General features: G+C 45.9%; 2 protein-coding genes across 2 annotated transcripts; one reads left to right on the top strand and one right to left on the bottom strand.

Moving 5' to 3' along the window:
* The first annotated feature begins 223 nt into the window (after positions 1–223).
* On the top strand, positions 224–2,857 carry MYOCOS (myocilin opposite strand). Its single transcript, XM_060078627.1, has 2 exons — positions 224–318; positions 2,698–2,857. The coding sequence occupies exons 1-2, from the start codon at positions 224–226 to the stop codon at positions 2,855–2,857; spliced, it is 255 nt and encodes an 84-aa protein (XP_059934610.1).
* A 5,750-nt stretch (positions 2,858–8,607) lies between these two features.
* MYOC (myocilin) lies at positions 8,608–21,675 on the bottom strand. The gene is made up of 3 exons (XM_060088583.1): positions 21,138–21,675; positions 10,768–10,893; positions 8,608–9,392 (listed from the first exon to the last, which is right to left on the bottom strand). Exons 1-3 carry the CDS (start codon positions 21,646–21,648, stop codon positions 8,608–8,610), a joined length of 1,422 nt encoding a protein of 473 aa, XP_059944566.1. The 5' UTR covers positions 21,649–21,675.
* Positions 21,676–23,432: the final 1,757 nt, after the last annotated feature.

Below are 23,432 nucleotides of genomic sequence, written 5' to 3'. Positions count from 1 at the left end.
TGAAGGAGAAAATGCCTGCCTCATGACAGGGGTGGGACTGGGAAATGGGGGAAGGGGGGTGGGCTGTAGGGAGGACCCACTGAGAACGTGGCAGTGAAAGTCCTCTGCAAACCGTGCCATGTTGGACCCAGGCAGAGCAGTCCCAACCCCTAAAGCATGTTTGCTGGTGCTTTTGTTTTTGATTCACAGGTGCGGTGAATCTAAATCCTCTGAGTGCAAGGCCATGGCAGAGAAAGGCTCCATGGGCAACAGCATTAACCTCCCCTACAGAGACCTGGCCTCCGAGGTGACTAGGCGCCGAATCACCATGACCATGAGGTATTTCTGGGGCCTCTGGTGGGGGTTAGGATGGAACATAAATGCTGATCCTCACCAAGTGCCGTAAAATGCCTCCAGACGCTGGTTTATGTAAATGTATTCATCCATTGCAGCAAGGCAGATTTTACAGATGAGAAAACACTGTGTCACCCACTGTGGGAAACAGACCCTTGTCACGTGATCCTTCAATAGGCAATGATAAAGGGCGCTGGGATGAACTTCAGGTCAGTGGCTCTTGACTGAGGAGTGAGGATCACTTTGATAATCAGCTGGAAGTTATGATGTACCCTCTCAGTATAAAAATGCATGACTTTGCAAAGTTTGGGAACAGCAGGGACTCCCCGAAGATTGTCCTCATTCCCAGCTAGGCTGTAAGCTCCCTGCAAGGACTGCTTTTCTCCTTCATGACTCTGCACCTGGTGCCCAAGACTGTGCTAGCATGCCCTTAGAAAGGGGAGGCCTCAACAGCTTATCTGGAGCAATGGAGAGGGTTTGCCTGCCTTGGAGTACTTAGCTGCCTGAGCTGCATGCTGGAGTTCTCAAACAAGTCCATTGCCTGACACCTTCCCCTGATTGTAGGCTCAGTGGATAAAATACAGGATGCCTAGTTAAATTTGAACTTTAGATGAGCAACAAAAAGGGGGGTTTTTTTGTCCTAAGTAAGTCTGTGTGATATTTGTGATATACTTACAGTAAAAAAAGTTGTTTATCTGAAATTCAAATTTAACTGGGCATCCTGTATTTTCCTTTGCTAAATCTGGCAAGCCTACGATGGCCATTGTGGGTTGCTCTACACTCTCTCTGGTCTGAGATCCCCAGATCCAGTCAGGTGCCCAAGACATCTCATATATAAAGGTATATAAAGAAAGCATTAGGACTCCAATTTATATGAAAAGTGAGCTCTATTGAAGTTGATGTTTGCTTGGATGCTGCACCTTCCCTGTGTGTCGGTGTGTGTCAGGAGGTTGTGTGTAGATTGAGACTTTCCAGATGGGAGGACGGGAGCTGCAAAGCTGGAGGAAGGCCAGCTTCACTGGACTGCTTCACTCACTCGCAGCAAATGCCAACATGTTGCAGTTTGTGTGGGTTAAGTGGACTTATAAGTTACTGTGTCTAGTCTTAATGAATGCAACCCTCAACAGAGAAAAGTGGCCTAACAAATTTCTGCCAAGAAACCTGGGTTGAAGTCGTTCTAATAATGCAGATACGAGTAAACAACAATGGGTATAGTATGAGCTTAAAAATAATGGTTTTATGAAACCTGACAAGTTGGCCCAAAATAAAAATTATTGATTTGAAATAGGGACCTCCGTCCAGTTTGTTCACAGTGCTTCTTGACTTTAGAGTTTGTTGGGATGTAAGATATTAGTGAATTGACTTTAAAAATTAGGTACAGTTTCTTACTTAACATAGGTATGGAGTTTTAAACCTTTACAGACGGGGCTGCATGGCAAATTTGACACCACTGGTTAGACTGTGGAGTGGGCATTGTCTCCAGGGTGCTGTGGTCACTATGTTCTAAAATCCACTCAGGAAGGAAGAGATCCCACAGTTCTGGGGCCTCTCCTGGCTTCCTTCCCGGTGAGCCCCTCCCCATTCCCCCACATCCCCACGGCAACATTAGGATCAGCTCTGACTGGGAGATGCAGCAGTGAACTTGTAATCAGGAAATCTGTGTTTGGATTCCAGTTCTGTATTTTACTGGCCTTATGACCCGGATAAATCGCCTTCTGTCTCAGCTTCCTCAGCTGAAAAACTTAACAGGGGTGAGCTGTCGTTGAGAATCTGAATGTAGTTAGTTTCTAGTTAATTTCCAAGTCCCTAGACCAGCGTAGGTGTTCATTCAGTGAACAGTTAATTCTGAATCTCTAATCACTTGACTGGCTAGTCCTATTCCCTTGAAGGCAGGGTTTGCCCAGACCTGAGTAGAATGGAGATGCCTGGTGCATTCTAGCAGAAGGGAAGGAGAACCTGGCAGGCAGGCGGTGGGGACAGGGGGGCAGGGGGTAACTAGGCAGAAAGGAGAGCTGAAGTGAGCCTAGGCTGAACTAGCCAGAGAATAGCTGGTATGCAAATAAAACACTGAGAGAGAGAGAGCCTGCCCTGGGCTGAAACTACAGAGAGCTGGCTGGTAGGGGTGGACCCCAGCTACATTGGTTCCATGGGACCAGTGGAGATGGTTAAATCGTCTCTGAGAAGAGCTGACACAGAAAGTGTAAATAGAGTGTATCTTGTCTTTGCCAGGTGATGGCTCTGTAAACGTGGGTAGGTGAGTCAAGATGTCCTCCAAAATGCTGTATGCTCTTTAGGTGCCGGGATCTGGGGGTTCTTTTTAAAAATCCCATCTTTAAATGACATTCAGTGTGCCTTTCTTCCCAGAGAAGAGAGATTTACCAAGAAAAGTGATGAAGCCGGGGAGATACCCTCAGATATGGATTTGGGACAAGCTCGTCCTCCTAGTGCAGCTGGCTCCGAAGTACCCCCAGCCCCACCTCCTTCTCCAACTGAAGACTCCAAAGTTTCCTTCTTAAGCACCTAAAACATCAGTCATTTTGAACTAGACTTTGACAGAAAACTCCAAAAAACAGTTTCCATGAAGTCACTGGGGTTGGCTTTGAAGACTCTCTTGGAAAATCTTTGTTCTTTCTTTCCTAGTTTTCTTCTCCTACAACCGCTGTTGAGCATTGTTTATCCTTACTCATGCACTTAGAGTAATCTTTGGTTTCTCAAGCCAAGTCTCTGATGTCTCTGTTTGGTCTTTAATTTATGCCACATGGTAGAACATTTATGGTAGTCGGTTGTATCTGAATTAAAAAAAAATTATCAGGCCTCAGTGTTTGTTACTAAACCTGGATGAGTGAAAATCTGAATTTAAAGATCTGAGCTCCAGAGAACCCTGAGGGGTTTGGGTTTTCAGACCTCAGCCTGGGACATGACAGTTTAGTGGCCTTTTGTGGCATCTCCTGGGCTTGGACTGGGCTGCATTTCACATTTATGGACGACATTTTCAAAGTTTGTTTCTTGGAGATTTAAGTGAATTTCAAACTCTAACAGAAGAAACTTAACTTGAACAGCAGCCAAGCGCAGAGTGGCTTAGTTAGGGAGGAGGGGCATACTGCTCAGGTCTCATGCTCAAGACTCCCCAGAGCACTTCTAAGGACCCACAGGACTCTTCTGAAGAGTCAGAAAGCATTAAAGAGGTGATAATTCAAATCCACTCTGGGAAATGTCCTCAGCTGCCGTTGGGGAGGGAGAAATTTCCTCCTCTATTCCTCTTGAGTTCTGGTTGGACTAATAGTAAAATTGACAAGACAGATGAACAGGAGAAAGAGAAACAAATTTTAATTCATGTGCATGGAGGTCTCATGGAATTGGGACCAAAGAAGTGGCCAAAGCAGGCAGTTTTTATACTTTTTAGACAAGGAAACAATACATTTGTGAGGAATAGGTAGGACAAAGAAATTTAGGTTTGGGGGTGCTCAATTAATGAAGAATCTAAACAGAGTTTGGGCTTGGAGTAGTAAATAAAAGAAGTAACAAGATTTGTTTACACAGGCTTCTCAGCCCGAATTCTCTCTCTGACCATAAGTGTGTCCGTTTATGTGAGAGATTTATTTCCTACTTTAAGGGTCAGACAGAAAGGAGGGTCAGGGTATTCCTCTTGCATTGGCCGTTTCTTAAGTAACTTATTTAAGATAATCCATACACCATTGAGGCACATTTTGGGGTGGCCTGCCTTGGTCCCCAACAGGGCCATCTTTTATTGCATTCACTTCTTCAGAGTCCTTGTGGGTGTTCTCCCTCCAAACCCACCCTTATGTGTGCTCAGATCCCCTCCCCACATAGCGGGCTGTGTTGTTGATGTGGAAGTCAGGTTCCTTCTTGTGGTCTGCTGCTGCAGCAGTGAAGCAGGGGGAGCATGCCTGGAGCACCTGTCATCGCCAGCTGGTGGCTCAACACACACATGGCCTCATCCTCAGTCAGATGAGAGAACAAACCTGCACTGTCCAATAGGGTAGCCACTAGCCACAGGTGGCTACTTAAACATAAATTCATCAAAATTAAATATAAAATTCAGTTCCTTGCACTAGCCACATTTCAAGTGCTCAATAGTTACATGTGGCTGGTGGCTACCATACTGGATGTTACAGATATAGAGCATACTGTCGTTACAGAAAGTTCCATTACTGCTGGAACAGAGGTTAACTGACTAGTCTAGGGTTACACAGCCAGTTAAGCATAGAATCAAGGAGGGAAAATGGTGGGAAGGGATACCCCTTGAGGTAGTTTTATTTCTGATTGTTTCTGGGCAAGTTTCAGGATATTTTTTCTGTTTATTCATGTGTTCAAAATATTAAGTACCTACTGTGCGAGCTGGACACTGTTCTAGGGACATATTATTATTATTTTGGCTTTGTTAAATCTTGGTCATGAGTCTATTTATTTATTTATTTATTTATTTATTTTTAACATCTTTATTGGAGTATAATTGCTTTACAATGGTGTGTTAGTTTCTGCTTTATAACAAAGTGAATCAGTTATACATATGTCCCCATATCTCTTCCCTCTTGCATCTCCCTCCCTCCCACCCTCTCTAACCCACCCCTCTAGGTGGTCACAAAGCCCCGAGCTGATCTCCCTGTGCTATGTGGCTGCTTCCCACTAGCTATCTATTTTACGTTTGCTAGTGTATATATGTCCATGCCACTCTCACTTTGTCACAGCTTACCCTTCCCCCTCCCTGTGTCCTTAAGTCCATTCTCTAGTAGGTCTGTGTCTTTATTCCCATCTTACCCCTAGGTTCTTCATGACATTTTTTAAAATTCCATATACATGTGTTAGCATACGGTATTTGTCTTTCTCTTTCTGACTTACTTCACTCTGTATGACAGTCTCTAGGTCCACCCACCTCACTACAAATAACTCAGTTTCGTTCCTTTTTATGGCGGAGTAATATTGCATTGTATATACGTGCCACATCTTCTTTATCCATTCATCCATTGATGGACACTTAGGTTGCTTCCATGTCCTGGCTATTGTAAATAGTGCTGCAAAGAACGTTGTGGTACATGACTCCTTTTGAATTATGGTTTTCTCAGGGTATATGCCCAGGAGTGGGATTGCTGGGTCATATGGTAGTTCTATTTTTAGTTTTTTTCCATACTGTTCTCCATAGTGGCTGTATCAATTTACATTCCCACCAACAGTGCAAGAGGGTTTAGGGACATATTACTGAACAAAACAATCGCTGCCCCCATGAACTTTACACTCCAGTGGGGGAAGACTGACAAAAGGTATATATAATTTAAAAACAACGAATTATATGTTAGGAGATGTTAAATGTAATGGAAAAGACATTTTAAAATAATAAGACAGGGTAAGAAAGATTAGAAGTGGCAGAGGAAGCAGGTGAGTTGCAATTTTAAATAGGGTGGTCTGGGTAGACCTCATTAGGAAGGTGATATTTGAGTAAAACCTTGAAGACAGTGATAGAGTTAGGTGTGTGGACATCAGAGCAGAGGGAAGAGCCAGTGCAAAGGCCTTAAGACAAAGGTGTATCCAGAGGAGGAGAAGGGGCCAGTGGGGCTTGGCTGGAGTAGAGTGAATCAGGGGCCGTTAGTAGATGAAGTCACAGGTGGTGGGAGAAGGAGGTAGATCATGTGGGGCTGTGTAAGGACTGACTTTGAATGAGCTGGGAAGGCATGGAGGGTGTTCAGAAAAGGCAACGCATGCTCTGGCTGTTTGTGTGGAGGACAGGCTGTACGACAGGAGGAAACAGAATCCTTTCAGAGGCTACTGTAGTAATCCAGGAAAAAGACAATGATAATTTGGACAAGTAATGGTTGGGATGGTGAGAAAGGTGGTCAGATTCTAGATATATATATTTGAAGATAGAACTAATAAAAGTTTCTGATGGATTGGATGAGGGGTTGTGAGAGAGAAGAGTAAAGGATGACCCCAAGAGTTTTGGTCTGAGCAACTGGAGGGATGGAGTTTCCATCAGCTTCAAGACGAGTAGATTTGGAGTGTCTGAGGGGGTGAGATGGGAAAACTCAGAAATTCCTTTCTTGCTCGCTTAATATGCCTAACAGACATTTAAATGGAGAAGTCAAGTGGGCAAATGAATGTATGAATCTGGAGTTCAGGAGCAGCCTGGGCTGGAGATATAAATTTGAGGCATTGTCAGCATAGAGATGGCATTTAAAGTCATGATGCTAGACGAGATCACCAGACGAATGAGTAGATAAACCCTAAAGTGAGCCCTGGGGTGCTACAATCTTAAGAGGTTGGGGCTATGTGATGGTTAATTTTATGTGTCAACTTGGCTGAACCAAGGGGTGCCCAGATTAAACATTATTTCTAGATGCGTCTGTGAGGGTGTGTCTGGATGAGGTTAGCATTTGAACTGGCAGACTCAGTAAAGTAGATCACCCTCCGTAGTAAGGGTGGGCATCATACAATCCATTTAGGGCCTGAAAAGAACAAAAAGGTGGAGGAAGGAGGAATTCACCCATTTTGCTCCCTGCTGGCCTGTTTGAACGGGGACATTGGTCTTCTACCTTGCTCTGAGATTTACATCATTGGCTCCCCTAGTTTTGAGGCCTTTGAACTTGGACCAGCTTTCCTGGGTCTCCAGCTTTCAGGTGGCAGACAGTGGGACTTCTCCACAATTGCATGAGCCAATTCCTCATAATAAATCTCTTTTTATATCTGAATTTGTATTTATACTTATATATCTCCTACTGGTTCTATTTCTCTGGAGGACCCTGACTAACAGACTAAAAGGAAGAACCAGCAGAACAAACAAATAAAAACCAAGAAGGAGAAATTCATAATGGAGGAGGAGTTTTATGTCCTGGAAGCTAAGTGAAGAGTTTCCTTCTCCCTTCTGTTCCTCCTTCCATCACCCTCTTCTTCTATCCTGAAGCCAGAAGCAGTAGCTGGTGGAGGGAAAGAAAAGGAAACGTGGGCAGGGCTGTGCAAGCAAGGTAGGCCTTACCTATGTGTGTGCTGTGACCACTCATCTCATCACCCAAAAGTGTCTCATCTTCCACTTTTCATTCAACACCTGGCAGCTACCTGTCCTTAGAAGGGTGAATGACTTCATGCACTCTGACTTCTGGGTTTTCTAGTTTTTAAGAGTTTGCTACCAGTGGAATAGAGTGGTAATACCCAGTTGTTATGGGCTGAACTGTCTCCCTGCCACTTCATATGTTAAAGTCCTAACCCCCAGTACCTTAGAATGTGACAGTCTTTGGAGCTAGACCTTTAAAGAGGTATTTAAATTTAAGTAAAGAGGTAATTAAATTCCTTAAGTCTGCTCACCTGAGGTTATGGCTTATGAAATTCATACCTGTGACAGCAAATAAGAACCAAAATAGAGCTAGGGTGCAAGAGGGTAAGTTGGAGAAAAGATGAAAAGATTGTTTGAGAAGGACCAAAATCACCAAGAGATGGGCATAGGGAGGTATGGATTCCACTGTTTGCCTGCTGTCGTTGTGGGCAACACCTCAAAACCAGGCATAATCCTCTCAGTTACACACACACACACACACACACACACACACACACCAAAACTTTAGCAGCCTGTAATCATACCTCCCAACCCAAAGGAATTATCTGATGGTTGGAATCTGTACTCTTCTCTTCAGCAAAGTATCTCACAAAGTTCAAGGAGAATATTGTGTAAGATTATTTTATTTCACGGGGCACAGTTGCTGTAATATCCAACTGGGTCCCACCTGAAGCATTAGAAGCCAACTGTAGTAAACACATTGTATATATGTTCAGCACTGCCACAGTAGCTGTTCCTCTGCCTTTAGGAGTGCTGCTTGTTATTATAGCTCATGGTAACCAGGCAACATGCAAGAGCAGGCGATGCATGGAACAGGTTCCACGTGGGGAAACACGTTTTTCCCAAACTATTCTCCAAACATATGTTATTTAGCCATTGAGGACCATTTATCAAAAGCTTTGTGGTTTTCATGAAGAAACTACTATGCATTATAGCTTTTGCCTCAAATCACCAGAAAACTTAAACTATTTTGGTTAAATATCCCTTTAAAAACTGACAGAAGAAAAGAATATCTATTATAACGTGGAATCATCTAAATCCCCAGACTGTTATTCCCGCCCAGTTGGACATGGTGACCATGCACATTCTTCTGGGTTAATGCAAGCTTGGAAAGCCAGAAAAGCTGCATGGGCATGGGCTGGCTGGCTGGCTTTCCCCTCAGGAACCCTCAACATCATTTCCTTCTGCCTTTTCTGCTAGTGCTTGGCGGCTTTTCACACCTGGGAGAGCCTGATGTCATAGGTGACCATGTTGAAGTTGTCCCAGGCAAAGAGCTTCTTCTCCAGGGGGTTGTAGTCGATCATGCTGCTGTACTTGTAGCGGTTCTTGAACGGGACCGTCAGGGCCTTGCTGCTACCAGTAACGGTGTCATATGCGAAGTTGACGGTAGCATCAGGCGATGAATAGCTGCTGATTGTATACAAGGTGCTGCAGATGATGAAGGCGTTGGCGACTGACTGCTTACGGATGTTAGTCTCCCAGGTTTGTTCCAGCTCCAGATTCTCTGGGTTCAGCTTGGAGAGGACAATGGCGCCTTTGGCCGCCTCAGTGCTGTAGATGACCCAGAGGCCTGTCTCATCTACTGCCAGGTCGATGTCTGTGTAGCCGCCCCAGGAATAGGGGAACTGCCCGTGGTAGCCGGCTCCAGGGATTTCCTTCTCAGCCTTCAGCATCTCGGTGTGCAGCTCGTATCTGATCACCGTTCTGGACCCCGCCCCCTGAAAGTAGAGGCTGCCCTGGTACACCACGGCGCCTGTGCTTTCCAGCGGCCTGGGCAGCATGTGTACCTTGGAAGGGTAGCCCTGCAGGAATTGGCTGATGAGGTCATACTCAAAAACCTGGCGGACGTCTGTGCCCACTGTGTCGATTCTCCACGTGGTCTCCTGGGTATAGGGGTAGGCGGCCTGGGGATCTCTCATCCACACGCCGTACTTGCCCATGAGTGTTTCAGCTGTTCTCAGAGTGACAGGTTCTCCTACCCAAATGAGTTCTCCACATCCTGGTGAATTAAAACAAACACCATATAGCCACCATCTTTCCACACTGTGGAATCATGGCAGAGCCGGTAGAAGTGAGAACCCCAGAGACAGACCATCTGGGTTTAAACCAGGCTTTGCCACGCATCACCTTATTTTGTCACTTACTGTGACTTTCAGTAAGTTACTTTGCTCTCTAAGATTCAGTTTTCTGATTTGTAAGGGGAGATAAGAGTAGTGTTTTGGGTAGTAGAGCTGTGGTAAGTTTTAAATGTAATTATACATGTTAAGTGCTTGGTATAGAGTAAATGCCCAGTAAATATTCTATGATCACTGTGTGATATCAAAGTACAGTTGACCCTTGAACAACATGGGTTTGAACAGTATGGGTCCTCTTATACGTGGATTCTTTTCAATAAATACTTCTACTCGGTATCGGTTGTAAAGATGAAGGCTTCACAGAGGGCTTCACACCGTATTTGTAATATTTGACTTAAGCTGGGCAACGTCTCATGATGTTCATTGCATTACTCTTTATGACTTTCATGTCTGATTTATTTCATTATTATAAAAAATGAGACAATAATCTCTATAAAACAAGTTTTTCAAGCCCTTCCCCAATGGACCACATACTTCAGCCATCATTTTAATATAATAAAATCTCAGTATGATTTTTTAAATGAAGAGTTGGTTGAAAACTTAAATTTGATCGAATCACAATAAACCTCTGTATTTTAATGGGCATCTCAATTTCCTTACAGAAAGTGGAAACTCTTTGTTGCCCATACCTCAGAGAATCATATTTTGAATATCTCAAAACTCTCCATCCTCATGCATGCCCTTCTGTACTAGCAATAACTGTCAACAACATGGATAGTCACTGTCTCTGAAAGACACAGTCCTTGTCTTAAAGTCAGGCTTTCAGGGAACACCTTTCAGAGGGTCAATTGTACTTTTCCTAAATACCTACAGTTCAGAAAAGGTACCTTTAGTAACAGACACTGTGCTGGGATGGTCCATGGTGTCTGTCTGGCCCCAAGATAAAGATATGAAGGATCTACTGAAAAATGTTGTTTTTCAGGTGCAATCAATTCTATATGACAACCAAGTGGGTGAAACAAACACATCTCTCATCTTCCCTCAGTGCAGCCCAGTCCCCATCCCAAGTGTAGGTGAAAAGATACAGAGCTTTGCTAGGGAAAGGCCAACGTCCTGCCAGTGTGCCCTGGAAAGGGAGCAGAAAGGGGGTTCTGTTCCTCTTCCCCTGTCCTGCCTCTGCTCCCAGGGAGGTTATTTGTCCACCTCCCTCCCCCATAGTGGGCTAAGCAACTCTGAATGCAGAGCTAGACACAGATAAAGACCACATATGTACAGAAGAGGTGAAATTTAACTCCATACCAGTGCCTCCCTCTTCACTCCTGGGATGACCAGATGGACTCTCCGTCAAGATTCGGGAAGCAGGAACCTCAGTTAACTCTGACTTCAATTCCTGAAAGTCCACGTTCTCCAAATTCCATTTAGAAACTATATTAAAAGAAAGAGGCAAAACTGTACTGTGAGGAAAGAGGCCTAAGGATAGACTATGTTGAGAATGGGATTTAAATAGGCTTCCAAAGATATGAGGATGTCTGAGATTTGTTTTAAGATAATAAATGGGGTTCAGGGAGGGGGAGGGACAAGGAAACAAGATTGGGCTATGCTGACAACTGTTGGAGCTGGGTGATGGGTATGTTAGGGTTTGTATTACTCTCTACTTTTTAAAAAAAATTATTTATTCATTTATGTATGGCTGTGTTGGGTTTTCGTTTCTGTGCGAGGGCTTTCTCCAGTTGTGGCAAGCGGGGGCCGCTCTTCATTGTGGTGCGCAGGCCTCTCACTGTCGCGGCCTCTCCCGTTGCGGAGCACAGGCTCCAGACGCGCAGGCTCAGTACTTGTGGCTCACGGGCCTAGTTGCTCCGTGGCATGTGGGATCTTCCCAGACCAGGGCTCGAACCTGTGTCCCCTGCATTGGCAGGCAGATTCTCAACCACTGTGCCACCAGGGAAGCCCTATTCTCTCTACTTTTGTGAATGTTTGAAAAATTCCATAATAAAAAGCTCACAAATAATAAATTGCATAGCAATGTGCCTAGCACAGAGTAGAGTATTCAAAATAAAGTAAGCTTGTACAAAATTAAAATAATTCCCACTAGAAGATCTGATTTATGAGTAGGTGAGGTGTGAAGCAGGGATATTGAGAAAATCCTTAGCATTTTCTGGGACGCCAGAAATTCAACAATGAACAATTCTCTGCCTGACTTAGGTGTTTTTTTCTCCTGTCATAATGCAAGTGTTCCCGTAAGAACTAACATATTAAGCTTTAACATGCTCGGCTGAAATATTCTGTCAGATCCCTTTCCAAGACCATTTTAGACAAGGAAGAGAGTGTGCAGGATTCCTACAGGAATTTGGGGGACGGTTTGAGCCATGGAGAAGGGAAGGGGTGTGGGTGACCTTGGTTAGACATTAAGTCATCACAGTGTATCACACATTGCTACTTTGACTTAGGATTATGGCATACAGCAGCCCTTGAATACAAGGAAAAAGCACAGCCACAGGAGCAGCTGTTTTAAAATGCAGGTTGGATTATGGTTCAGGTATGGTGAGGCCAACAGATCAGGAGACAATTGCCATTAAAAAGATAGTTCGTTATACTCACAGATCCCTAGAGGAGGGGGGACACCACCCCACAGAGGGCCACACGGTGAAGCACCAGGGTTCATCAGGGAACATGGGTGAGAGCTTTATTTTGATTTCCAGGGGAAGGAATGAGTAAGGCAGGGTAAGCAGGTTTAGGATTGGCTACTCTGAACAATTTCTGCAGGCTCTGAAGCGTAGGAGCTGTCCCTAGTTGTCTGGTACCTGGCCCCCATTGATCAGGGCAGGGGAATAGTGGTTCTGAGTGTGAGACCCTGATGGAGGAGGGGGTGGGGTGTAGGCTCCGAATTGGTTCATTTGTATATGAAAGGTGTGCTTACAGGTGAGTCATTTACTATCTTTAAGAACTGGCTAACCCTCTGAGGGGCAGTCCCTCCTGTTATCAGCAAGACCCTGACGTCAAAGCATCAGAATAAAAAGATATGCTTAAAACATCGGCCTTTTCTCTTGCTGAATGTCTCAGGCAGTCTGACCTGGCCCCCAGCCCAGCAGAATAGCAGGGAGGGTAGTCAGGGCAATGCCTGAGGCTGGGCTCCCACACAGCCCAGAAAGTCAGGAAGACGTTCTCTTTCATCACTTGTTAGCTTAACTCTTCTAAATTTACCTCTCAGGCAACGGAACTCTTAACTGTCCTGGATGTGCCACATTTAATCCATCTTCAGCTGCACATTCTTTCACATTTTCACATGTCTGGAATCAAGGTACCCTCTTATAGTCGCTGGTATTCAGCTTAGGTGAACTACAGTACTAGAAAAGGCTTCTCTCTGTAAGGAGGTAGGGACAGCTCCCAGCTCAGAAGCGCTAAGGCTTGGGCTGGGCCAGGGCACTGGGGGTGGCCTTCAGGTACAGCCCCTCCACCTCCCCTCCTGACCCCACAGCAGTCTCCACCCCTGCCTTTCATGCAGCTGTTCAGCTGGCCTCTAGGGGAGTGTGACTGCCCTGGAGGGGGTGCGTGCTCACACCCTGGGACGTTCCTCAGTCTAGACTGGGCCAGGTGACCAGTTATGAACTCTAAGCCAAAACGTGTAGCCAACTGAGGTCATCCTAGATATGCACTCCACACTCCAGGGGTAATTGGGAGTACCCCTAGGGATGTGGAAGGTCTTCGGTGTCCGCAGCCTTGGGAAGCTGTTTATCCATCCTGTCAGCCAACACCTCTGGAGCACCTATTAAGTGTTAAGACTAGATGTGGAGAAAAAAGGTGAATAAGATACAGCTGGTCCATGGTTCCCTTTAGGAATGGATAATCTGGCAAAGTCCTCTTGGCCAGGAAGTGACATGGGTTCATTCCAGGCTACTTTGGGAACCAGGATCAGTTGGACCATCCAAATGGTTGCTGGAAAGTCCTGGGAAGTTAATTTGGTTCCTTGAGTCTCCTTCTCCCTGTCTGAAGAGCTGTGGAGGTGAGGAAACTCCTCTGTTCTTCCCTCTAAAGATTGCCTTGACCTAGGAGGGTACCCAAGGCAGAGGCTGATCTACTAGGTCAGATGTAGGTTCCCTAGACCAGACCAGTCCGGGACCTGCGTGGGCAGCATGCGAGAGGAACAGGGTGCCCAAGGTCCCCTCTTCTTCTGTGCTGCCAGGAACAGGTAAGTGAGAGGAAGCCCCTTCCTTTACGAGGGGCTGACAGAGCTGTCTTCAACCGTCCCTGCCTCCTGAAGCCCAGGCCTCTGCCCTCTGTCTGCCTCTCCCAACCACTTGACTTATCTCTTAGGCCTAAAACACAAGGAGAGAGCCCTGACTCCTGGCTGTCAGAAGCCACCACCCCCCGCTTTGCCTACCCAACCTCTGACACTGACCAGAGACTCATACAGTGTGGCCGTTTCTCAAAGTCATGTCACTGAGCGAGTTCCCTGAGGTGAGCTGTTTTCCTTTCCTTTGTACCTTTCCTTAGACCACTGTTCCTCTGGATAATTCAAACTTTGTTTCCATTAATTCTCAGAACATAGGAGCTGGTGTCAAGTAACGTGAGGTGAGAGAGAAATACTGCAGTGACATCTGTACCAAGCTGGGGAGTTCCCTCACCCCACCCCAGCTCCCTGCCCTTCAGTTCTGTGACACACAGTTGCCATCCATCAAGGGCTACTGTGAGCCTGCCCTCCCCTGCCCCTGGCTCCTTCCTCTGTGCATCTGATACAAATTATTTCACTCTGTGAGTGTAGCAGTCAGTGAGAAATTTAACTGAGGAAAAAGATGTATATTGAGGCACACACCTGCAAGTCAATGAGAAGAAAATTCAGAAAAATGGGGGACTTCCCTGGAGGTCCAGTGGTTAAGACTCCATGTTTCCAATGCAGGGGGCTTGGGTGCAGTTCCTAGTCAGGGAACTAAGATGCCACATGCTGGTGCAGAAATGCCCTCTCAGGAATTCCCTGGTGGTCCAGTGGTTAAGACTCCATACTTTCATTGTGGGGGCCCAGGTTTGATTCCTGGTCGGGGAACTAAGATCCCCACAAGCCACATGGTGCAGCCAAAAGAAAAGAAAGAAAGGAAAATGCCCTCTTTAGCCACAGGGAATAAAAAAAAGTGAGGGGGAAACAAATCCAAACAGGCACTTTCCCAGGTAACTTCATTGAAGACATTAAAGTACTGGCACTGAAAAACAGCTTCTTTGTGAAAAGAGATGATTAACAGGTATTTATGGCTCTTTCTACATTTCAAAGCAGTTTTATATAAATTATTTATGTGATCTGGTGCCTTCACAAGTTTTAGAGAAGTAGAATAAGGCTTTAGAACTGCAATCTGCCCCTAATTTAACTATTGCGACCACTTACTAAGAGCCTCCTATGAGCCAGGCCCTGTGCTAGGCTTTTGCTATCATGACCCCTATTCCACATAACAGTCCTAAGAGGGAATGTTATGATCTTCGTTTTGCAGAAGAGGAAACTGAGGCTCAGAGAGGTTAAGTTACTTGCCCAAGGTCACACAGCTGGTAAGTGGTGGGACTAGGACTTGAACCCACGTGTGCCATGGTCATGGCAGTTGTGAACCTTTCCACCCGGTGGTGGGGATGTGGGTCAGTTAGAAATGTACTGCCTGTCAGTGCTGAATGCACCCTTCCATAGATGCTCTCTCGAAAAAAGAGACATTTCTCCTTTAAAGTGAGTGTGATGTTAGGCTTTCTCAGTAGAGGGCGCTAGAGGGACACAGTGGTGGGGGGCAGTCTCCTGCAGTGTCCCGCGGGGGCTGGGCTGGCAGCAGGAGTGTGAGGACATCTGGTGGAGCTCTGCCTCAGGCACTTGCCAAGGACGTGGTTCTTCTGTGACCTTGCAGCCTCAGCCTGGCCATAACGTTTCCACGACCCTCTCAACACCGCACCCAGAGTCCTTGCATGGGGACCCCCGTGCTCTGCAGACCTCTGCAAGCCCCTACACTGGCTCTGCAGGGCTCCTGCAGCCTTTCCCAGACTCAGGAGGTGTCCATTCCACCTCCACCTGGGATCACCGGCCAGCGTCTCTGCTCTCTGATGGGCTTAACCCCACCTTCCTCAATGATGTCGGAACCTATTCTAAGTTTGCCCTTCTTCTGTACCCTCCCTCAGCCCTAGGGTGCCATGTGGGGTTTATTTTATCTCATAGTTGCTCTTTCATCAGTTACTTCTTTATATTGAACATCCCTGACTTAACCTGCTATGTGGTATCTGCCTCCTGCTTGAACTGAGACTGCTACCAGAGGCTCTACACTGCTCAGCACTTCAGGGGGTGACCCACTCCTGGAGCTGACTCAGATTCCAGTGGGTGGCTCATGCACACACAGCTCCCAGGCGGTTTTCCCAGAGAGACATCTTCCCGTCAGCTCTTCCTCCCCTACACGTGCCTGGCTGGTGCCCAGTTCCTTTCGTGGTCCCACCAAGGTCCTCAGGGCTCTAACCAGGGGGTCTTTCTCCCTGGCCCCCTAACCCCCAAACCCTTTGCAAGAACCACACCTCATGTGCTTTCTTCAGAGTAAACAAGAATCACAATAAAACATAAGGTCGGGCTTCCCTGGTGGCGCAGTTGTTGAGAGTCCGCCCGCCGATGCAGGGGACGCGGGTTCGTGCCCCGGTCCGGGAGGATCCCATGTACTGCGGAGGGGCTGGGCCCGTGAGCCATGGCCACTGAGCCTGCGCGTCCGGAGCCTGTGCTCCGCAACGGGAGAGGCCACAGCAGTGAGAGGCCCGCGTACCGCAAAAAAAAACAACAAAAAAACATAAGGTCAGGGAATGGCTTCCAGAATGACTGTAAGGCCAGTTCTCAGTTGGCAGGTGGGATGGTTGGATTGCAAATCTGCTCGGTGCTGCTTGGCTGTGTCAGCCAGGAACACCTGACAACGGTCAGATTCCCAGAGTAGAGTCGCCTGGCGTGAGAAGCAAAGCCTGTGGGAGAGGATGCAGAGCCCAAAGGCAGGGAAGCCATTGCGTGAAGGGGCCTGGCTGAGCCAGAAGTCATAGTTTCCTAAGTCAGTCCTGCCATGTACCAGCTGTGTGACTTTGCGCAATTACTCAATTCCGCTGAGCCTCAGAATTCTTAGCTCAAACTATAAACGAAATGATCCTCAGTAAAAATGTAACAAAACTAAAATTTCTCTGGAATGTTTCAAAATCACTCAAATTTCATTCTGAATGTGGGAGAAAAACAAAAAGAGGTTATGAAAAGATTAAGGACTGTATTGTATCAGACAGCTAAAAGTTTTTAGGGCTTTTGTTTGTTTCTATGAAAATTCAGTCCTTCTGCGGTTGAGAAGTTCATGTCTATTATAAAATTTTGGAAATATTTTCTTCATGCTCTGTCCTATTTACATACTTATATGTAGATATATAAGCAAATGACATTGTGATGATTTTTGTAGTTATTTTCTATCACTGCCTGAAAAGTTAGGTCAATATTATATACATGAAGAGGATGAAGAAGAAGAAGGGTGCCAACATAATCACAGGTTGTCGTGAATACTCTAGAAGGTGAAGATTAGCTAGCAGACTACTGTCCTGGGTTGCTCCAACATATACTGTCTCTGGAATCAATGCGTGTTACAGAAATGATATGTACACGTCGACATTTTGATCTATAAATGACATTTTTTTTCTTTTGTTTTGGCTGCACTGGGTCTTCGTTGCTGTGTGCAGGCTTTCTCTAGTTGTGGTGAGCGGGGGCTACTCTTCATTGCTGTGTGCAGGCTTCTCATTGTGGTGGCTTCTCTTGTTGCAGAGCACACGGGCTCTAGGCAGGCAGGCTTCAGTAGTTGCAGCATGCGGGCTCAGTAGTGGCGGCACGTGGGCCCCAGAGTGCATGGGCTTCAGTAGTTGCAGCGCATGGGCCCAGTAGTTGTGGCGTACAGGCTCTAGAGTGTGCGGGCTTCAGTAGTTGTGGCACACAGACTTAGTTGCTCCACAGCATGTGGGATCTTCCCAGACCAGAGATCGAACCCCTGTCTCCTGCATTGGCAGATAGATTCTTAACCACTGCGCCACCAGGGAAGTCCCTATAAATGACATTTTTAAACAATAGTGGAGCTCAAGCAAAAGAAGCCCTTCATAGCTATAATGCATTTACTGGGTGGTCACTCAGTGCCAGGCACTGTGCTGGATGCTTTCCCACGTTACTTCTAATTGGGGGGATTATTCTCCCCATCCTATAGGTGAGGAAGTGAAATCTGCAGCACTTGTGTTGAGCAACTCTGGTGCCCCTCCCTGCATATCTTGCCCACCTTTTTCTAGCCATTGCTGTGTCAACCTCTGCAAGAACAAGCCTGGTGCTCACATCTGTGGATCGGGGAAGTGTGATATACCCCATGGGATGATCCCTGGCCAACAGAGTATCGAATCTGGGAAGGAAAGCTCCCTTTCTCTGTTGCATTCTACACAGATTCTCAGAAGTCTTGATGGGGTACAGCCTTTGCTGCCCACCATGGGGACCAGTTGGAGAAGGGCCCTCCCCCACTGCCCCAGGCTGATTCTCTTTCCTTCCCTGTCACACTCTCCCTTGTCCCTGATTCTCCTCCCTGGGATCGTGGCCCATACAAACACTGCACACAAGCCCTCATCCCAGGTTCTGTTCTCTGAGAGTCCAAAGCAGACAAGAAATAAAGGGGAAGGTGGGATTTCTCTTGTGAGCCATAGCAGCTTTAGTTTATCTTTTGGTAATCTGTATTTTCTATTTATTTAAAAGATTTAAAAGATTATTTAAAAGATTTCTAGACATTTCACTACTGAATTATTACTACAACATTTTATATGCATATATTATTTCAACTCACACACACACACACATGTATAAACAAGTGACTTCCGTGATTCTAAGGACATTTTTTTTTCTATGTAATAACTACACAATAAAGAAGATGGTGGTGACAATTCGAATTACAGGTGGAGTCAGGAAAAGTCCACTTCCTCACGCCTTTCCTCTGGCCACTCGGCCTCACTAAGCCCTCAGTCCCACACCCTCCATCCCTAAGTTATTGCCTCTTCTGCCTAAAGCACACCTACACCTGAATCCAAGCCGCACCAAACACCCCTTTACTCTCAAATCTAGGACCTTGAAGCACATCTTTTGTTCCAAGCCTTCTTTCCCTGATGTTTAAATGTATCTTTTCTGTCATTCATCTTTAGGTTCTATAAACTAGAGGTCACGTCAGGGTCCTGAAGATCCACTGAACATCGGGGGAGGGGCTTGAATTCTAGTCCTGGCTCTGCCACTAGAGGGCTGGTGACCGGGAACCTCTGAGCAGCCTCCCTGGGCCTAAGTTCCACATCTGCACAATTGAGCCAGAGGCATCAGATGCTCTCGAGGCCCCCTTTCCAGCTATACATTCTTGTACTAATGTAATTTCCTGCTCACGAAAAATCCACTGCTAGAAAAGAGCTTCCAAGTCTGTAGTTCACTATAATGGGCTGTTGTCTTTATTTCAAAAGTAGAGCAGCTGGAAAGGACAAAAAGAAGTATGAAATCAGGGCTTCCCTGGTGGTGCAGTGGTTAAGAGTCTGCCTGTCAATGCAGGGGACACGGGTTCGAGCCCTGGTCTGGGAAGATCCCACGTGCCGTGGAGCAACTAAGCCCATGTGCCACAACTACTGAGCCTGTGCTCTAGAGTCCACGAGCCACAACTACTGATCAACTACTGAACAACTATTAATAATGATTCTTTCATTTGTGCTCAAAGGCTCAAGTTCAACAAGTCTCAGCACCATCACTGATCAGCTGTTCAACCAGGGATCCCTTGGCATCTTGTGACCTTACTTCCCTTCATTGTAAAATTTAGAATTGGATCTCTTCCAACTCTATCAATACAGGATTTTAAAAAATCCTTTATACCTAGAGTCATTTCATTTGAACCCTACAAAAATCATTATTCACAACAGGAATTTTCATTGCCACGTTATGGATGAGAAACCAAGGTGCAGAGACTAAACGACTTGCCCGAGGTCACACCCAGGCATGGACCCTTGGGTTTTCTGGTGTCACATCTGTGCAGATTTTGCCTTTCATGCAGAGCCTCTTTAGAAGATAATTTCCCTTCATTTTATTTTGAAGATTTTCAAAGATTTTGAAAAGTTGACAGACAGTACAATAAATCCCCCATGTGTTGTTCACTTAGATTCACCAACTGCTAATATTTTGTCACATTTGTATCATTTTTCTTTCTCTCACTCTTTATATATTTACAGTCTTTTCAAACCATTTGAAAGTAAATTGTAGACATTCTGATGCCTCATCCCTAAGTGCTTGAGTATTTATCTCCTTAGAACACGGATATTCTTCATAACCACAATACCATATCTCACCCAAGAAACTGAACATTAATCCAATAACACAACCTGATAAGCAGTCTATATTCAAATTTCCTCAAGGATCCCAAACCTGTCCCTTGTAGCTTTGTCCGCCTGGATGCAGCGGCCACTCCAGCATCATGTACTGCCTTTGGTTACTACATCTCTACAGTCTCCTTTCATCGAAAACAAGGCCCCCACACCAGCTCCCTTTTTTTTTCTTTCTTGATGTTGACATCTTTGAAGAGCCCAGACTAATAGTCCCCTAACTGGATTTGCTTGCTTGTTCCCTCATGATTGGAAAACTTATTAAACAGTGAATATTTGGGAGCAGAGTTTCACAAAAAGTGACACAAATACTTTCTTCCCAGCTACTGGGAAGAGTGTCCCTCCTCCCTCAGTGTACACTCATGGACTCACCTGGCAGGGACCAGGATGAACAGAATGACATCTCAGGTAGCAAAAGCCACTTCAAAGTGACTTAAAAGCAGAGGTTCTCAGATTGGACCAAGAGCAGGAAAATTTCCAAAACAACATATTGAGGGAACCCACACTGGGTTGCTGCCTCTTTATTTTGCCAAGGAAGGACACTTAAAAAAAAAACCCTACCACCTATCATCATTTCATAAATCTATTGTCATTTCATAAACAGAGGTCATTTTAACAACAAAAGGTAAGCATCAACAATCTCTGAACAAAGATTCACAAAAGGACAGTTTTCTAAAAAGGATAGTTGGCAACTTTCTACTGATCCTATGTATTTGCATCTCACCTGGTCCTTATATTTCTCATTTTGCTATGGATTGTGAAAACTGTCATGGGTAGGCACAAGAACTGAGAACCTGGGCTTCCCTGGTGGCACAGTGGTTAAGAATCTGCCTGCCAATGCAGGGGACACGGGTTTGAGCCCTGGGTCTGGGAAGATCCCACATGCTGCGGAGCAACACAACTACTGAGCCTGAGCTCTAGAGCCCATGCTCCGCAACAAGAGAAGCCACCACAATGAGAAGCCTGTGCACCGCAACGAAGAGTAGCCCCCGCTCGCCGCAACCAGAGAAAAACCCTCACGCAGCAACGAAAACCCAACGCAGCCAAAAAATAAATTTAAAAAATTAAAAAAAAAAAAAAACAACTCAGAACCACGAACCTCAACAGAACTCTCAGGAGCTAACTCACTAGCAACATGTGAAGGTGATTGCTTTGCCCTCCTTAATTTGTCTGACTCATGCTAGATGCGTGGTCTCCAGGAGAAAGGAGAGGGCAGGAAGGACAGGCCTGGCCACCTGTGACAGGTTTCCGTGAACCGTGCCACCTTCACCCCACGGCATTACCTTCCTTGGAGCCTGGTGGCACGTCCTCAGAGGTGCTGCAGGCCTGGGGACACTGGCCCCTCCTCAGGCTCGCTACCTCCTCGCTACTGCTTTCCAACCTCCTGGCCAGATCCCCATTCTCTGCCTCCAGACGTCTCTTCTCCTCCTCCAGAGCTGACTTGTCACGGACGAGGTTGCTGTAGGCTAACTCCAGCTCCCTCTGCAGCCCCTCCTGGGTGTCCCAGGGTGCGGCAGCCTGGCCCAAGGTCAGGCGGTGGAGGAGGGCCTCCAGGGACCTGAGCCGGGCTTTGGTGGACTCCAGGGCCGCGCGCTGTTCGCTGCTGTCTCTCTGCAGGTCCTGGATGGCCGACATGGCCTGGCCCTGCTCGGGGCAGCTGGACTCATTGGGGCTGGCCACGCTGAAGGTGTACTGGCATCGGCCACTGCGGTCGTTGGCCTTCCGGAACTGGGCTGTCCCGGCACCCACACCCCATACCAGACAGGCCAGCAGCAGCAGCTGGACAGCTGGCATCTCGGGCCTGCACTGGCAGCAATGTGCACAGAAGCCCTCAGAGCAGCGGCTGGACGAGGCTCCCTCTGGAACTCTCCCCTGCGCCGCGAGGTGTCTGGCTGGGTGGCCCGGCTGATTCCTGCCCTGGCTGCACAGAGGTTTATATATACTGGGGGAGGCAGCCCTGCATCGGGGGAGGATGATGCGGCCACGTGAGGCTGGGTGAGGCCGTGCACAAGGTGGGGGGGCTGTTTTCACACTGCCAGCAAGAGTCTTAGAAAATGACCTTTCAGAAGTCTGTTTTGAATTTCTTTTAAAAAAGAATGTCCCACTTTATGCACCCCACATCCCCATAAGAGTCCCTGTGTCCCCACCCTGTTTTCCCACATACACGCACACATACCCACCTCATCCAGCATGACTACTTGTGTGTCAGTTTCAACAAGGATTTATTTCTAGTTCTTATTTCCATTACTCTGCAAACTTTATTGAGAACCTGCTCTGTGTCAGGCACTGTTCTAGAAAACGGGGATACAGCCATACCTAAGACACAGTCCCTTTGTCCCTGTAGCAGTGACAGAGATGAATAACAGCCAGGCAGGATACAAAGGCAGCATGCCTCCAGGCTTAAGGGAGCAGCAATACTTTAAAAGCAGTTAGAAGCAGAATTCTTCCCCCGCCCCTCCCTTTAAAACAAATGTTGGTATATCTTTGGGAGGACGTTCTGATTCTAGTCTTGCATCTCAGGCACCAATGTCAGTGCTAGCCTCTAGACTAGTTCTCACCACGTGTGTGCGCGTGCATGCAAATGCCATTGATCTCACTGATGAAATCTGTGGAAGCCTCCTCGGGAAGATGTTTTTAAATGTATAAAATATATAGGATTGCAAAGGAAACATATATTGAAATACTACTATCAAAAAAATTTTTAATTGAAATATACATGTCCTTTCTATTAATGTCTTAAAAACAAGGTCTAGCAGGAGGGTATCTAATTTCAAAGTAGTCTTGCACGTAAATACTATTGCATGCTAACTGCAACAACTGTAATGAAATGTAAAATGTCTGTGATCTCTATTGGTGGTGACAAAGTTACAGGTACTGCTAACACAACTTTGGATTTATGGCTAGATCCATATGGAAGGAAATGTTAAACCCAAATTTTACTTCAAAAGTGGTAAAAATAAAGATGCAATTTTTTTCCATCCAAATTCATGAGCTTTCTGGACCCTAGGTTAATAATCCCTGCTTTATATTAATAAATCTAAAGAGAAACAAAAACCCCACCAAATATGCCAAGAAGAGGCCCACGCAAATCAGAACGTGTGCAGCAGCCTCATAGGTAACTTTTAAAATAACATTTGAATTTAAGCAATTGATGTTGTTTGATACCAATAACATCTTCAGTATTTTTTAAGTAAATATAATATTTCAGATGTGCCCTGGCAGACTCTGCTCAAGATTGAGAAAATACATTTTGCTCTAAAGATTCTATTCTTATTTGATTGGTTCTAAAGTTAGACTTGAACTTGAGACACTTACAAGTGGTTGTCTGTTTACTGCTGACTAAAGGGTACTATTCTCAGTTCCTGAATCAGATAATAAACATTACAAAAATGATTTTTTAAAATATCTTATAGTTAGCAAGAACAGATTCAAATCCGTTTGGCTTTACTCTTAGGAATGCTCTCTTTCTGTTAAAAGGACTAAGATCGTTCCTGAGCTGCCGACTCCATGGAGGAAAAGAGTTCTGGATAAAGAGAAACGTAAGTAATTTTGCTGCATTCAGTTTGCTCAGGATAACT

The sequence above is a fragment of the Mesoplodon densirostris genome, chromosome 2 (genome assembly GCF_025265405.1).
Source record: "Mesoplodon densirostris isolate mMesDen1 chromosome 2, mMesDen1 primary haplotype, whole genome shotgun sequence".
In the NCBI taxonomy this organism is placed as follows: domain Eukaryota; kingdom Metazoa; phylum Chordata; class Mammalia; order Artiodactyla; family Ziphiidae; genus Mesoplodon; species Mesoplodon densirostris.
The sequence above is the reverse complement of the archived record's forward strand: the minus strand, read 5'-3'. Positions and strand labels throughout refer to the sequence as shown.

Bases quoted from the DNA above. Each gene is read 5' to 3' on its own strand.
- MYOCOS (XM_060078627.1), top strand. From the start codon at position 224: ATGGCAGAGAAAGGCTCCATGGGCAACAGCATTAACCTCCCCTACAGA. The intron at 319-2,697 runs GTATTTCTGGGG...CTTTCTTCCCAG, and splicing joins CGAATCACCATGACCATGAG to AGAAGAGAGATTTACCAAGA.
- MYOC (XM_060088583.1), bottom strand. From the start codon at position 21,648: ATGCCAGCTGTCCAGCTGCTGCTGCTGGCCTGTCTGGTATGGGGTGTG. The intron at 10,894-21,137 runs GTAATGCCGTGG...CTTTTAATATAG, and splicing joins GCCACCAGGCTCCAAGGAAG to TTTCTAAATGGAATTTGGAG. The intron at 9,393-10,767 runs GTATGGAGTTAA...TTAATTCACCAG, and splicing joins GAGTGAAGAGGGAGGCACTG to GATGTGGAGAACTCATTTGG.